This window comes from Salvelinus fontinalis, chromosome 28 (assembly GCF_029448725.1).
Source record: "Salvelinus fontinalis isolate EN_2023a chromosome 28, ASM2944872v1, whole genome shotgun sequence".
Lineage (NCBI taxonomy): Eukaryota > Metazoa > Chordata > Actinopteri > Salmoniformes > Salmonidae > Salvelinus > Salvelinus fontinalis.
This window is the reverse complement of record NC_074692.1, coordinates 36,991,160-37,008,833: the sequence shown is the minus strand read 5'-3', so window position 1 is coordinate 37,008,833 and position 17,674 is coordinate 36,991,160. Positions and strand designations below refer to the sequence as shown.

The 17,674-nt window shown below is 41.8% G+C and overlaps 1 protein-coding gene across 1 annotated transcript in view; it reads right to left on the bottom strand.

Annotated features, from left to right (window-relative positions):
- Window positions 1-490: 490 nt before the first annotated feature.
- LOC129826663 (cytosolic arginine sensor for mTORC1 subunit 1-like) overlaps window positions 491-17,674 on the bottom strand; it is a 28,062-nt gene continuing 10,878 nt past the window's right edge. Inside the window, exons 4-9 of the mRNA XM_055887633.1 lie at window positions 11,467-11,602; window positions 11,057-11,180; window positions 10,720-10,830; window positions 8,163-8,245; window positions 7,923-8,017; window positions 491-1,725 (exon numbers count right to left, since the gene is read on the bottom strand). Of these exons, the coding sequence (XP_055743608.1) occupies window positions 1,657-1,725; window positions 7,923-8,017; window positions 8,163-8,245; window positions 10,720-10,830; window positions 11,057-11,180; window positions 11,467-11,602 (618 nt within the window). The 3' untranslated portion in view covers window positions 491-1,656. The remainder of the gene's footprint in view (window positions 1,726-7,922; window positions 8,018-8,162; window positions 8,246-10,719; window positions 10,831-11,056; window positions 11,181-11,466; window positions 11,603-17,674) is intronic.

The following is a 17,674-nucleotide window of genomic DNA, read 5'->3' as shown; positions in this document are numbered from 1 at the left end:
ACAATCAAATAGTAGGTTATTCTTTTAACAATCCAAGTATGTCACAAATGGTTAACTGTTGTTGTAAGAGTACAGTAAAAATATTTACCAAACATATTGTAAGTCTGTTAGAGTTCTTCTGTGCTGGTGAGCGAAGGAGACACTTATGATGGCTTGATCAACTCTAGTATAAGAGTGGTGTCTCAACCACAACCAATAAAGGAAATGTCACATTTTCTTTGAATTTCTATAAAAATGTCATGTTTAGTGTGGAACGTTCTCCTCCCATTTAAATGCACACCCACTCATCTAATATAGATTACAAGTCCACTCAACAACACTGAAGAAACACAATGGTTGTCATGAAGACATTGCATAACTTAGTTTGACAAAGTATGTGTAATGTCTCAAACCCATATCTAAGCTATTTTAGTGTAAATTTATCCATACAAAAGTAAATTAACAATCAAATGTTAACTGGGGAAAAAATGATGTGACAATGTATCCATAATGAAGTCCAGAACCAATACATTATTTAATAATACATTTCTTAAATTGTGCAAATTGAAAAAGAAAATTGAAGAATAAGACGAAGTACAGAAATGTTGACCCTTAAAAAAATATTGATGTTGCAACTGCATCACGGCACTGAATAAAGCTACTCTTTAACCTGGTAATTATGGGATGTTATTTTTTCCCCTAGTTTTGCCTGCGTACGTTTTTCAAGAAAATATAATTCTGATATATTTAACAATTAACACTAATTTCCACCAATACACCTCAAACTTTACTTTTTTGGTATGTCTTTTTTCTCTAATGTGATTGTCCAAAATAAGACTTGTGCTGACATCACTGAGCAGCTTCAGTTATTGGGGTGCGATTAGCCCATTTACGTGCCTTACAAGTACAATTTGTGAAGATATGGCGAATAAAAAGCACCAATGGAGAATCATTTTTTACCAATGCACAAGTTGTGCTTCACATAATTCCCTCAACCATGAAATAACTTGACCTTTGACACAAAGGGTGTCGTTCTGACACAGCATTACGATATAAACATCACTGGAAGACAGTGGTGGTTTATCGTACTAGTAACATGTTTTCCCCCCGCGGCAAGCAGGTAAGTAGCATAAGAAAATCCCTCACGGTTACATTTTATAAACTGCAGGTATTATACATTATTACATGTTATAAACATGTACAAGCCTTTATAATGCGTTATTACAAGGCTTGGGCTATGACTCGATGGCTGTTATTTAGTCAGGATCTTTATGAGACGATAACAAGACATGAGGGGGTTATATATGCCTATAACAAGTCATCTAATGAAAACATAACCGCATCATAATGCATTATACCTGCAGGCCTTAAGTACATTGTTACCATCATCACAACTGTACTTCAGTTCACCAATCCCCTTGTCCCATTGTGTGCATTGGTCGGGGGTCCTGGCAGCGTTCAATCAGTGCGTCTCCCAGGGGATTCTGGGAAGACAAGATGCTCTCTTCAGACACCCCTTCCTTGAAGCGCTTTTGGTGGTCATGGCAACAAAGTTTATGGTTAATACTGCTCACGCTGCAGTGCTAGTCTAGGCACGGAGTTCGCATCTCTCTTCAGCCCTGTACTGCCCCAGGACACGGAGAGGGGAGTAGTATGGACCAAGCCGTCAGGTCGCCATCAGCAGGCTGGCTCTTTCCTGTGCTGCTGGAGCATCTCAGTCACACTCACTATGTCCTCTTCAGGTACCTACAGTAGAACACAGGAGAAGAGAACAGAATGGAATATGGTTCCAATTCCTACTCCACCAGCATCTTAAATCAAATGTTATTGGTCACATACACATATTTAGCAGATGTTATTGCAGGTGTAGCGAAATGCTTGTGTTCCTAGCTCCAACAGTGCAGTAATATCTAACATTATACAACAGGTCTAATCCTGAATGCTGATAGATTAAAACCACATTCCAACTGTTGTCTTTCCACAAGTTACCACCGGCTAAATCTATGACGTTGAAATGCCTATTTATTCTGTTCCATCCATCCACGGTCTCATCAGTCCAGCCAGGCAATTAATAAACTTGATCTCCACTAGAAAAATCATCTTGTCATTCTCACATTTCTTTTAGACTAACATTTTAGTTTAACAGCGGAGATTTGTATAAACCTTGCTGTCTCTCCGACATGAATCATGAATCAGCTGCCATAATGTACAAAGAAATGTCATTTAAAAAAAGGTAAAACGAAATGAAATGCAGCTAGTTTGCAGTCTTTCCAGCTTCAGTTTGATGTGATTATGTTAGCTGTGTAGTTGGTTAGCTCCTCTGAACGACAGTGTCCAGACGAGTGAGCACATTTTCCATGCCAGGCGAAATCGTGCCTCATTAGCTCATTTCTTTATTTATGTAACCTTTATTTAACTAGGCAAGTGAGTTAAGAACAAATTCATATTTTCAATGGCGGCCTAGTGGGTAAACTGCCTTGTTCAGAGGCAGAACAGATTTTGACCTTGTCAGCTCGGGGATTCGATCTTGCAACCTTCCGGTTACTGGTTCAACGCTCTAACCACTACCTACCTACCGAGTGTGAGAGAGAGTGTGAGTGTGTGAGAGAGAGTGTGAGAGAGAGAGTGTGAGTGTGAGAGAGAGAGTGTGAGAGAGAGAGTGTGAGTGTGAGAGAGAGAGTGTGTGAGAGTGTGTGAGAGAGTGAGTGAGAGTGTGAGAGAGACTGTGAGTGTATCAGTCAATCACTCAGTCAGAGTACAGACCCAACTGAGTGATTGACTGACACACACACAGTAAGGCAGGCTGGCTATCACTTCCTCTCAACTAGCCCTGCCCCAAAACATGCGTGCACCAGTTCACGCAAAAAAAGTTTTAAAAAAGGCATTTATAGTCGATTAATAATCCACTCGGGCGCATATAGATGTATCCAAATAAATGTCAATATAAAACACCTTAAACAAACGCAAATGTCCCTATTTTGCTGTTATTCTTTTTGACATTACTAAGTTAGCTGTAGTTGGCTAGCTAGCAACCAAGGGATAAGAACATTGCCAACCAGTATGGCAATGGAACATTTAGAATGAACGAACAGAACAGATAGAACGAATGACCAGCCCACTTGTGTAGCAAACATAGATGTGTGTCGGGATTATATCTACTTGAAGAATGAAATAATATGAATAAATTAATCAAAATAACATTTTTTAAATACAATATGTCAATTATTATTTGAAAAAAATTGGTAACCAGTTGTATAAGAGTGATAATGCCCGACGGTTTGCAGGCCCGGGACAAAGTCACGCCCCTAACAACCCCCGTGCCAATATATCCTCCAAACACCGGCTTCTCAGGTATTATCACTTAAATACGCAACAATACACGCAAATTTAAAAGTAAAAGAATGGAAATAAGAAATATTAGGACAAGCAATGTCGAAGTATATAGGACGGGATAAAAGACAAAAAATGGACAGTATGTGGATAGAATATATAGTGTATATAGTCTGATTAATAGGTAGGATACAATTGTATATGTACAGCAATAGTTGAATAGGATGGCCTTGACTAGAATACACAATATACAGTTGAAGTCAGAAGTTTACATACCCTTTAGCCAAATACATTTAAACTCAGTTTCACAATTCCTGACATTTAATCCTAGTAAAAATTCCCTGTCTTAGGTCAGTTAGGATCACCACTTTATTTGAAGAATGTGAAATGTCAGAATAATAGTAGAGAGAATTACTTATTTCAGCTTTTATTTCTTTCATCACATTCCCAGTGGGTCAGAAGTTTACATACACTCAATTAGTATTTGGTAGCATTGCCTTTAAATTGCTTAACTTGGGTCAAACATTTCAGGTAGCCTTTCACAAGCTTCCCACAATAAGTTGGGTGAATTTTGTCCCATTCCTCCTGACAGAGCTGGTGTAACTGAGTCAGGTTTGTAGGCCTCCCTGCTCACACACGCTTTTTCAGGTCTGCCCACACATTTTCTATGGGATTGAGGTCAGGGCTTTGGGAGTATGCTTGGGGTCATTGTCCAGTTGGAAGACCCATTTGCGACCAAGCTTTAACTTCCTGACTGATGTCTTGAGATGTTGCTTCAATATATCCACATAATTTTCTCTCCTCATGATGCCATCTATTTTGTGACGTGCACCAGTCTATCCTGCAGCAAAAGCACCCCCACAACATGATGCTGCCGTGCTTCACAGTTGGGGTGGTGTTCTTCGGCTTGCAAGCCTCCCCCTTCTTCCTCCAAACATAGCGATGGTCATTATGGCCAAATAGTCCTATTTTTATATCATCAGACCAGAGAACATTTCTCCAAAAAGTACAATCTTTGTCCCCATGTGCAGTTGCAAACCATAGTCTGGCTTTTTTTATGGCAGTTTTGGAGCAGTGGCTTATTTCTTGCTAGCGGCCTTTCAGATTATGTCAATATAGGACTCGTTTTACTATGGATATAGATACTTTTGTACCCGTTTCCTCCAGCATGTTCACAAGGCCCTTTGCTGTTGTTCTGGATTTGATTTGCACTTTTTGCACCTATGTACATTCATCTCTAGGAGACAGAACATGTCTCCTTCCTGAGCGGTATGACGGATGCGTGGTCCCATGGTGTTTATATTTTATACTTGTTTGTACAGATGAACGTGGTACCTTCAGGCATTTGGAAATTGCTCCCAAGGATGAACCAGACTTGTGGAGGTCAACAATTGTTTTTGAGGTCTTGGCTGATTCCTTTAGATTTTCCCATGATGTCAAGCAAAGAGACACTGAGTTGGAAGGTAGGCCTTGAAATACATCCACAGGTACACCTCCAATTGACTCAATTTATGTCAATTAGCCTATCAGAAGCTTCTAAAGCCATATAATTTTCTGGAATTTTTCAAGCTGTTTAAAGGCATAGCCAACTTAGTGTATGTAAACTTCTGACCCACTGGAATTGTGATAGTTAATTATAAGTGAAATAATCTGTCTAAACAATTGTTGGAAAAATTACCTGTGTCATGCACAAAGTAGACGTCCTAACCGACATGCCAAAACTATAGTTTGTTAACAAGACATTCTTTACTGTGGCCCTTCGATTTGGATGGGGGTGTGCTCCCTCTGCTGTCTCCTGAAGTCCAAGATCAGCTCCTCATTTTGTTGACTTTGAGGGAGAGGTTATTTTCCTGGCACCACTCCGCCAAAGCCCTCACCTCCTCCCTGTCTCGTCTGTCGTCGGTAATCAGGCTACTGCTGTTGTGTCATCTGCAAACTTGATGATTGAGTTGGAGGCGTGTGTGGCCACGCAGTCATGGATGAACAGGGAGTACAGGAGGGGGCTGAGCACACATCCTTGTGGGGCCCATGTGTTGAGGATCAGCGTAGTGGAGGTGTTTTTGCCAACCTTAACCACCTGGGGGGCGGCCCATCAGGAAGTCCAAAACCCAGTTGCACAGGGCAGGGTTCAGACCGGGGGTCCTGAGCTTAATGATGAGCTTGGAAGGTACTATGGGGTTGAAGTGGGGCTGTTACAGTGACAGTATTACCGCCACACCGGAGGTCACCAATCGTGACCGTTTAGTCATGGTAACTAGGCTTCTTCAAGCTCTGATGCTGCTGGTCATTAGTTAATTGCATTTTTGAATATTTGCGCTTATAGCCATCTGCTGTGTGCGCATTGCTGCGCTTATAAATGTGAAGAAATAGTCTATCAACCTTTAAAGCTAAACGTGTTGCATTAAAAGTGTTTTATTTAATGCGAGTGGTTGTTTTAATTTGGGATCTACCACGTCCCACAACTGTCCCAGAGTAGGTTTGGAATATTTATTCATTGCACAGAAGGACAACTTTTAGAATGGGTCAACTTTTGTACTAATGGGGGAAGAGTAGATTGACATAGGCTAGTGCTTTTAATGTTCGTTAGGCCTACTCATCTTGTTGAAGGTTAAATGTAGACAGTTCTTCTAACATCTTCAATATGCGTCTCAGAATTCAGAATGCAGTTGCGTTCCAATATGTTGGTATTCACTTGTAGCCTACTTTTGTAGATGAGATACCTGTGAGAAGGACCCGATCACGTGACGAAAATTGGCTAAAAAGAATTTAGATATCTGAGCGAGCCATGTGAGGGAGAGGTGCTTCGGAGAGGTGCTTGAGAGGTGCTTGGGAGAAGGGAATTAAAATTAATATATTCAGCCCAAGGGCACAACAGCCACTTTGGCTGCAAAAGGCATGGATTTATTAGATGGCATTACGCTGGAAGCCTGGTTAGTAGATTATCAAGTGCTTGTTAAATTGTGCATGAGAGACTGATGAAGTGTATGCAGCCTGCACAAAAAACTAAGCAGAGCTCATGCCTTTCATGCAACTTTTTTCAAAATCATCATTAGTCGCATCATGCAGCCTTAGAATGTATTAAACATCTAAACATATAACCCAACATTTGTATCACAACTAAAGTTGCAAAGACAACTCTAGATTTTGCATATAGGAGGACCTGTTTCTTTGTTAACCGCTCAACACAGAATATCCGCATGTGCGCACTTCCTTGGAAATCGTTTGAAAAAAATTACCTTTCTATTTTATTCAGTTCAATTGTATTGTACATACTATAAAATAATACAACAGATTTTTAGGCATATCTTGTCTGCTAAATGAACTAGTGTAGCCCATAGCCATATTGGGGCCTAACAGACAACTCAGCGTACGCTATTCTGGCCTTCTGAATATTCTGACCCTTCATATCATATTTCTACGACCCAAAATAAATAATTGATTTATTATACTTTTTTTTTTTAAATGTAGATGTTCCAAAGGTCTACATCTGTGGCTTGTAGGCTAAATGTGTTCACGTAATTAACAGTCAATTACCTTGAGACCGGCAGTTATTTGCTTGACAATCCCCGGCTGACAAAATGTCATGACCGCCACATGTTGAAGGCTGAGCTGTAGTTAATGAACAGCATTCTTACATAGGTATTCCTCATCCAGATAGGATTGGGCAGTGTGCAGTGCGATGGCGATTGCATCATCTGTGGATCTATTGGGGGGTATGCAAATTGCAGTGGGTGTCAGCTAAGGTGATATGATCCTTAACTAGCCTCTCAAAGCACTTCATGACAGAAGTGAGTGCTACAGGGCGATAGTCATTTAGGTCAGTTACTTTTGCTTTCTTGGGTACAGAAACAATGGTGGACATCTTAAACCAAGCGGGGAGAGCAGACTGTGATAGGGAGAGATTGAATATGTCCGTAAACACTCCAGCCAGCAGGTCTGCACATGCTCTGAGGACGCGGCTAGGGATGCCGTCTGGGCGGGCAGCCTTGAGGGGGTTAACACGCTTAAACGTCTTACTCACGTCGGCCACGGAGAACTAGAGCTTACCGTCCTCGGCCGGCCCGCGTCGGTGGCACTGTGTTATCCCCAAAGTGGGCGAAGAAGGTGTTTAGCGTGTCCAGGACCAATATGTCAGGTTCCGCGACGTGGATGGTTTTCCATTTATAACCCGATTGTCTTCAGCATGAGAAGCATTCTGACTGACAGCTTATCTCTTAGTCAGGTATCTCACGTCAAACTATCGGTGTCATTCAGGTGTCAACTATGCAGATAGTGCAGAAGACACGTCAAACCAACAAAAGCTGGAAAGTCCACAGGAAGCGGTTGATTTAGCATCCTCTGACAAATCAAACATTCATTCTGTCATCTGATAGCACTGCTGACGTTCTTGTGATGTTTATAAGCCCTGTTGCAAACACCTGCTACTGTATTCTTGGATAAAAAAAAACTAATCACAGTCATTAAACTACACGTTACCCTTTATCCAGGGGTGAACAGTGCCCTCTGTTGGTCAGAATCAGAACATACCCTCTTCTAAAGTTCTATACTCCATGTTCTGTAGAGTAAAGCTGGGTGCCAGTGGGTGTCACATCAGCAGCTAAAGGCTTGCTCACCAGGGCATGGTCGAAGCTGAAGGTGCTGATATAATAGGCTGAGATGTCGTTGTCGGCTAAGGGCTGGGATATCTGGGCAACAATGCCACACTCGTCTGGAGAAGAGAAGAGAGATGGAGTGATCAACAATTAAGTATTTGTGGTATCAGTATAAGTATCAGTCTACCCAGGCTAGAGTTGGGCATGATCCTAACATACTTATAGTGGGTCTTTCAGAGGATGGATTAAAAGGTAGTTTACCGAAACCCAGAGGCTGTCCCCCAATGCGCACCATCCTCCACAGCTCCCTGGAGGAACTTGTGAAGAGAAGATCAGCAGGGAACCTAGAATACACACAGACACACACACAGTGTTGGTCATTGCTGCTACCAAGTATCACAGGCCTGAATTCAGGAGGAGCAATAGCCCCACCATCTGGCTATCGAACGCCTGACTAGCGTCTGTGTGACGCCTGGAGCCATAGTGCTATTATAATACCGTAAAGTCTCAACTGCGGGAGGGTCTACATATTTCTTTATTCTATTTTAGGCTCAAAAGCAGTGTCCTCTTTCATCAGGGGTTTCAAACTCATTCCATGGAGGGCCTAGTGTCTGCTGGTTTTTGTTTTTTCCTTTCAATTAAGACAGATACAACCAGGTGAGGAGAGTTCCTTACTAACCAGTGACCTTAATTCAACAATCAAGTACAAAGGAAGAGCGTAACCCGGGGACACTCGGCCCTCTGAGTTTGACATGTCTTATATGGCACTGCAGGCACATTTTGAATAACAATAGTAATATATACAACATGCATCAATCCACTGTGTCTAAGGTATCCATCAACTTTGCTGCTTTGCTTATAGCCCTTGCGTGATGTCTTCAACTGTGTAGGCCTACCATGACCCGCTGCACTGTTTTCCTCTAAGTCTTAAACTAACCATCGTCAAATCCTTTCAAATAAAGCAAGGTGCGAAAAAGAGTCAAATAAGCACTAGGCCTCATGTTATTTGTTGTATTACATTGTTGTTGATTACTGCATTGTTATTTTTAGTGCTTGCAAGAAAGGCATTTCACTGTACTTGTGCATGTGACAACTTGAAACATTTAATTTCTATTGTTTTTTTGATATGTTTCTGCTGATAATTTCTGCCATTTGGTAGGCTATTTGTTAGTCAACAAAAATAGGATACATGCAGCTTCTCTTGTCATTAGCCTACTTGTTACTCTAGAATACGAATTGAAGCCTTGCTCACCATAATAATGTTAGAAATCAATAGAATGATGAATGGATGAAAAATCTAGTTGACATCGGTAGGCTAAAGTTCTCTTTCATGTCTGCTTCTCTCACGGAGCGAGGACTTTTAGGACCGGAAGCGAGGACTTTTAGGGCAGATGAGGTTTCCATGCAAAATTTCTGATAGAAGTAATGTCAAGCATAGTGTTGTCATATAAGATTGAAATGGGAAAATAATAGGCCTGGGTAAAAATGATGATGCATTTGATTTCCTAGCACTTTTGGAAAGATCTGGCGAGACTCCCTATTGGAGGAAATAACGACCAATATAGCATAATTGGGTCTGTCAAACAGGTAAGACTACCCTACGTATTTCTTAAATAGGGCTCCAACAAAGCTTTTAGTAAATTGGCCTACTCAACTTTCAGCACTGGGTGCTGTCCATATTTATTTCTGAAATACAGTGTATTCGGAAAGTATTCAGACCCCTTCCCTTTTCCCACAGTTACATTACAGCCTTATTCAGTAACAAGTTGTTACTGTTCTTTGTGATAGGCCTATTTTAGCTACATGTACTATATTACTGTCATGCTAAGCATAGGGTTGTCTTATAAGATTTTTTTAATTGTATAAGATGGACATTTCATGTACATGTTCATTGTCAGATATGAAATATTAAACTGACACGTAACATGTAAGTGTCACGTGTAAACAACATCTACATGATGTTAGCAATTTATGTCTATTCTTCAATAACACAAACTCCAAAGCAAATCAGGGGGAGAAAAATAGGTTTATTCAGAGGACAAATCAAGATGTTATGCTGGGAGGCAGATGTTCAGTCTCCCCCTGTCCTCAGCATTTCCCCCCTTCAGAACAAAGGACAGGATGCCACTTATAACCCCCCACCCTAGCCTGGGGTTGACCAATCAGAAGTCCTTGCAGGACAACTTGGCCAATGGCCAAATAACAAGTATCCAACTCCAGACTCAATGTACAGACCAATGAAAACGTGGCCCACGTAGAACACGTTGCTCTGAGTTCAGGAGTGACATTCCACAGATGTTGAACTGAAACCCAACTCCTACTTACAATTCGCTATTGACCATTAGTACTCTAATTTTTAGTCCTCTCAAACTCTGCGTTGTGTATTCATCTTCCAAATACTATTACAATGACGTGTGCATGTCACATGACATGAACGCGTCGGCAGTTTGACTGCCAAGAAAATAATATTAAAAATAATAATTAGGTGGGTGCTTATATGTCCTATTTCTTGTGTGTATTATACGCATGTGTGAAATGGAGATGGGGGAGTTTGGTTTTGCATATCTTAAGACCCTCAGAGAGTGGGGTCACGGCCAGGGTCAGCCATTATCAACGGGGACCCTGGAGCAATTAGGGTTAAGTGCCTTGCTCAAGGGCACAGACATTTTTTACCGTCTTGACTCAAGGATTCTAACTACCGTAGCAATCTTTTGGTTACGCTCTAACTGCTCTAACCGCTAGGCCACCATTGACCACCCACAAAGTGAAACTTTAAGGCAGCTCAGATGTAAGAGAAGTGAGAGGAGATTAGTCTTACTGTCTTTGTGCCTCTGTGTCCATGACCAGAGAGACGTAGCCATCGATCAGAGAGAAGGAAAAGAACTTGATACAATCCAGGTCCTGGCTGGGAAGAGCGCCCTCTTTAGGACTGGGGAAGAAAATCATTTACACCATAGACTCAGAATAAGAACACTTATGTGGTGTCTTAAAACAACAGTTTTTTTTTTTTTACAAAAATATGTCAGAAGCATTACCCTAAGTAAGGATAAACCCGGCATTAACGAGGGATTTCACACTGCAGCCATCTTGACTTGAACTGGTAAGGCAACAACTCTGATAAAAGGGACAAGGGTTTTGCGTGGAGCAGAGCTCACCTGTTAGAGTAGAAGAGCACGTCGATGAGTGTTGTTGCGATGGCAGGCAGAGTGTCTGGGTCCAGACTCATCACACAGAACTGGTTCTGAGGTATCAGCAAAGGGTGCACTGTCAGCTGGGGGGCTGGATATGAAACAGAAGGGTAATAATAGTTTAGAACCTGAACCCAACCTGAAATAACCTATAGCACTGGGACAGTGAGAAGTAGTGTTATAGAGTACAAGCATGTCTTCACTTTATCATGTGGGGGGATTTTATTGGAAAACATTGCTATTCTGTTACCCATAGTTCCCTCAAAAAACAGCACAGACTGATATTATATATATTCTCTCTGTCCCTTTCTGTGACTCCCTCCAATACATTCAGTCTCACCCCTCCCCTCCCCTCCCCTCTCTCTGCTGCGACGTACCTTCTTTGCCGTTCTTCTGGAAGCCATTGCGGACATCTTGGCTGAGAACAGCCGAGGACTCTCCCCCCACCTCTCTGTAGATGTTGAACTCTTCCTCCAGTGTGTTAATAACGACAGCCAGGTCCTTCTCCCTCACCTACAGTAAGACAGTATTAATAACGACAACCAGGTCCTTCTACCTCACCTACAGTAAGACATTATTAATAACGACAACCAGGTCCTTCTACCTCACCTACAGTAAGACAGTATTAATAACGACAACCAGGTCCTTCTACCTCACCTACAGTAAGACAGTATTAATAACGTCAACCAGGTCCTTCTACCTCACCGACAGTATTAATAACGACAACCAGGTCCTTCTACCTCACCTACAGTAAGACAGTATTAATAACGACAACCTGGTCCTTCTACCTCACCTACAATAAGACAGTATTAATAACGACAACCAGGTCCTTCTACCTCACCTACAGTAAGACAGTATTAATAACGACAACCTGGTCCTTCTACCTCACCTACAATAAGACAGTATTAATAACGACAACCAGGTCCTTCTACCTCACCTACAGTAAGACAGTATTAATAACGTCAACCAGGTCCTTCTACCTCACCTACAGTAAGACATTATTAATAACGACAACCAGGTCCTTCTACCTCACCTACAGTAAGACAGTATTAATAACGACAACCAGGTCCTTCTACCTCACCTACAGTAAGACAGTATTAATAACGACAACCAGGTCCTTCTACCTCACCTACAGTAAGACAGTATTAATAACGTCAACCAGGTCCTTCTACCTCACCGACAGTATTAATAACGACAACCAGGTCCTTCTACCTCACCTACAGTAAGACAGTATTAATAACGACAACCTGGTCCTTCTACCTCACCTACAATAAGACAGTATTAATAACGACAACCAGGTCCTTCTACCTCACCTACAGTAAGACAGTATTAATAACGACAACCTGGTCCTTCTACCTCACCTACAATAAGACAGTATTAATAACGACAACCAGGTCCTTCTACCTCACCTACAGTAAGACAGTATTAATAACGACAACCAGGTCCTTCTACCTCACCTACAATAAGACAGTATTAATAACGTCAACCTGGTCCTTCTACCTCACCTACAGTAAGACAGTATTAATAACGACAACCAGGTCCTTCTCCCTCACCTACAGTAAGACAGTATTAATAACGACAACCAGGTCCTTCTACCTCACCTACAGTAAGACAGTATTAATAACGACAACCAGGTCCTTCTACCTCACCTACAGTAAGACAGTATTAATAACGACAACCAGGTCCTTCTACCTCACCTACAGTAAGACATTATTAATAACGACAACCAGGTCCTTCTACCTCACCTACAGTAAGACAGTATTAATAACGACAACCAGGTCCTTCTACCTCACCTACAGTAAGACAGTATTAATAACGACAACCAGGTCCTTCTACCTCACCTACAATAAGACAGTATTAATAACGTCAACCTGGTCCTTCTACCTCACCTACAGTAAGACATTATTAATAACGACAACCAGGTCCTTCTACCTCACCTACAGTAAGACATTATTAATAACGACAACCAGGTCCTTCTACCTCACCTACAGTAAGACATTATTAATAACGTCAACCAGGTCCTTCTACCTCACCTACAGTAAGACATTATTAATAACGACAACCTGGTCCTTCTACCTCACCTACAGTAAGACAGTATTAATAACGTAAACCAGGTCCTTCTACCTCACCGACAGTATTAATAACGACAACCAGGTCCTTCTACCTCACCTACAGTAAGACAGTATTAATAACGACAACCAGGTCCTTCTACCTCACCTACAGTAAGACAGTATTAATAACGACAACCAGGTCCTTCTACCTCACCTACAGTAAGACAGTATTAATAACGACAACCAGGTCCTTCTACCTCACCTACAGTAAGACAGTATTAATAACGTCAGCCAGGTCCTTCTACCTCACCTACAGTAAGCGGACAACATACGGGCTGACAGCCGGGTCCTTCTCCCTCACCTACAGTAAGACAGTATTAATAACGTCAACCAGGTCCTTCTACCTCACCTACAGTAAGACAGTATTAATAACGTCAACCAGGTCCTTCTACCTCACCTACAGTAAGACAGTATTAATAACGTCAACCAGGTCCTTCTACCTCACCTACAGTAAGACAGTATTAATAACGACAACCAGGTCCTTCTACCTCACCTACAGTAAGACATTATTAATAACGACAACCAGGTCCTTCTACCTCACCTACAGTAAGACATTATTAATAACGTCAACCAGGTCCTTCTACCTCACCTACAGTAAGACATTATTAATAACGACAACCAGGTCCTTCTACCTCACCTACAGTAAGACATTATTAATAACGACAACCAGGTCCTTCTACCTCACCTACAGTAAGACATTATTAATAACGACAACCTGGTCCTTCTACCTCACCTACAGTAAGACAGTATTAATAACGTCAACCAGGTCCTTCTACCTCACCGACAGTATTAATAACGACAACCAGGTCCTTCTACCTCACCTACAGTAAGACAGTATTAATAACGACAACCAGGTCCTTCTACCTCACCTACAGTAAGACAGTATTAATAACGACAACCAGGTCCTTCTACCTCACCTACAGTAAGACAGTATTAATAACGACAACCAGGTCCTTCTACCTCACCTACAGTAAGACAGTATTAATAACGTCAGCCAGGTCCTTCTACCTCACCTACAGTAAGCGGACAACATACGGGCTGAGAGCCGGGTCCTTCTCCCTCACCTACAGTAAGACAGTATTAATAACGTCAACCAGGTCCTTCTACCTCACCTACAGTAAGACAGTATTAATAACGTCAACCAGGTCCTTCTACCTCACCTACAGTAAGACAGTATTAATAACGTCAACCAGGTCCTTCTACCTCACCTACAGTAAGACAGTATTAATAACGACAACCAGGTCCTTCTACCTCACCTACAGTAAGACATTATTAACAACGTCAACCTGGTCCTTCTACCTCACCTACAGTAAGACAGTATTAATAACGTCAACCAGGTCCTTCTACCTCACCTACAGTAAGACAGTATTAATAACGACAACCAGGTCCTTCTACCTCACCTACAGTAAGACAGTATTAATAACGACAACCAGGTCCTTCTACCTCACCTACAGTAAGACAGTATTAATAACGTCAACCAGGTCCTTCTACCTCACCTACAGTAAGACAGTATTAATAACGTCAACCAGGTCCTTCTACCTCACCTACAGTAAGACAGTATTAATAACGACAACCAGGTCCTTCTACCTCACCTACAGTAAGACAGTATTAATAACGTCAGCCAGGTCCTTCTACCTCACCTACAGTAAGCGGACAACATACGGGCTGACAGCCGGGTCCTTCTACCTCACCTACAGTAAGACATTATTAATAACGACAACCAGGTCCTTCTACCTCACCTACAATAAGACAGTATTAATAACGTCAACCTGGTCCTTCTCCCTCACCTACAGTAAGACAGTATTAATAACGACAACCAGGTCCTTCTCCCTCACCTACAGTAAGACAGTATTAATAACGACAACCAGGTCCTTCTACCTCACCTACAATAAGACAGTATTAATAACGTCAACCTGGTCCTTCTACCTCACCTACAGTAAGACATTATTAATAACGACAACCAGGTCCTTCTACCTCACCTACAGTAAGACAGTATTAATAACGACAACCAGGTCCTTCTACTTCACCTACAGTAAGACAGTATTAATAACGACAACCAGGTCCTTCTACCTCACCTACAGTAAGACATTATTAATAACGACAACCAGGTCCTTCTACCTCACCTACAGTAAGACAGTATTAATAACGACAACCAGGTCCTTCTACCTCACCTACAGTAAGACAGTATTAATAACGACAACCAGGTCCTTCTACCTCACCTACAGTAAGACAGTATTAATAACGTCAACCAGGTCCTTCTACCTCACCGACAGTATTAATAACGACAACCAGGTCCTTCTACCTCACCTACAGTAAGACAGTATTAATAACGACAACCTGGTCCTTCTACCTCACCTACAATAAGACAGTATTAATAACGACAACCAGGTCCTTCTACCTCACCTACAGTAAGACAGTATTAATAACGACAACCTGGTCCTTCTACCTCACCTACAATAAGACAGTATTAATAACGACAACCAGGTCCTTCTACCTCACCTACAGTAAGACAGTATTAATAACGACAACCAGGTCCTTCTACCTCACCTACAATAAGACAGTATTAATAACGTCAACCTGGTCCTTCTACCTCACCTACAGTAAGACAGTATTAATAACGACAACCAGGTCCTTCTCCCTCACCTACAGTAAGACATTATTAATAACGACAACCAGGTCCTTCTACCTCACCTACAGTAAGACAGTATTAATAACGACAACCAGGTCCTTCTACCTCACCTACAGTAAGACATTATTAATAACGACAACCAGGTCATTCTACCTCACCTACAGTAAGACAGTATTAATAACGACAACCAGGTCCTTCTACCTCACCTACAATAAGACAGTATTAATAACGTCAACCTGGTCCTTCTACCTCACCTACAGTAAGACAGTATTAATAACGACAACCAGGTCCTTCTCCCTCACCTACAGTAAGACATTATTAATAACGACAACCAGGTCCTTCTACCTCACCTACAGTAAGACAGTATTAATAACGACAACCAGGTCCTTCTACCTCACCTACAGTAAGACATTATTAATAACGACAACCAGGTCCTTCTACCTCACCTACAGTAAGACAGTATTAATAACGACAACCAGGTCCTTCCACCTCACCTACAGTAAGACATTATTAACAACGTCAACCTGGTCCTTCTACCTCACCTACAGTAAGACAGTATTAATAACGTCAACCAGGTCCTTCTACCTCATCCGACAGTATTAATAACGACAACCAGGTCCTTCTACCTCACCTACAGTAAGACAGTATTAATAACGACAACCAGGTCCTTCTACCTCACCTACAGTAAGACAGTATTAATAACGACAACCAGGTCCTTCTACCTCACCTACAGTAAGACAGTATTAATAACGACAACCAGGTCCTTCTACCTCACCTACAGTAAGACAGTATTAATAACGTCAGCCAGGTCCTTCTACCTCACCTACAGTAAGCGGACAACATACGGGCTGACAGCCGGGTCCTTCTCCCTCACCTACAGTAAGCGGACAACATACGGGCTGACAGCCGGGTCCTTCTACCTCACCTACAGTAAGACAGTATTAATAACGTCAACCAGGTCCTTCTACCTCACCTACAGTAAGACAGTATTAATAACGACAACCTGGTCCTTCTACCTCACCTACAGTAAGACAGTATTAATAACGACAACCAGGTCCTTCTACCTCACCTACAGTAAGACAGTATTAATAACGACAACCAGGTCCTTCTACCTCACCTACAGTAAGACAGTATTAATAACGTCAGCCAGGTCCTTCTACCTCACCTACAGTAAGCGGACAACATACGGGCTGACAGCCGGGTCCTTCTCCCTCACCTACAGTAAGACATTATTAATAACGACAACCAGGTCCTTCTACCTCACCTACAATAAGACAGTATTAATAACGTCAACCTGGTCCTTCTACCTCACCTACAGTAAGACAGTATTAATAACGTCAACCAGGTCCTTCTACCTCACCTACAGTAAGACAGTATTAATAACGACAACCAGGTCCTTCCACCTCACCTACAGTAAGACAGTATTAATAACGTCAACCAGGTCCTTCTACCTCACCTACAGTAAGACATTATTAATAACGACAACCAGGTCCTTCTACCTCACCTACAGTAAGACAGTATTAATAACGACAACCAGGTCCTTCTACCTCACCTACAGTAAGACAGTATTAATAACGACAACCAGGTCCTTCTACCTCACCTACAGTAAGACAGTATTAATAACGTCAACCAGGTCCTTCTACCTCACCTACAGTAAGACATTATTAATAACGACAACCAGGTCCTTCTACCTCACCTACAGTAAGACAGTATTAATAACGACAACCAGGTCCTTCTACCTCACCTACAGTAAGACAGTATTAATAACGTCAACCAGGTCCTTCTACCTCACCTACAGTAAGACAGTATTAATAACGTCAACCAGGTCCTTCTACCTCACCTACA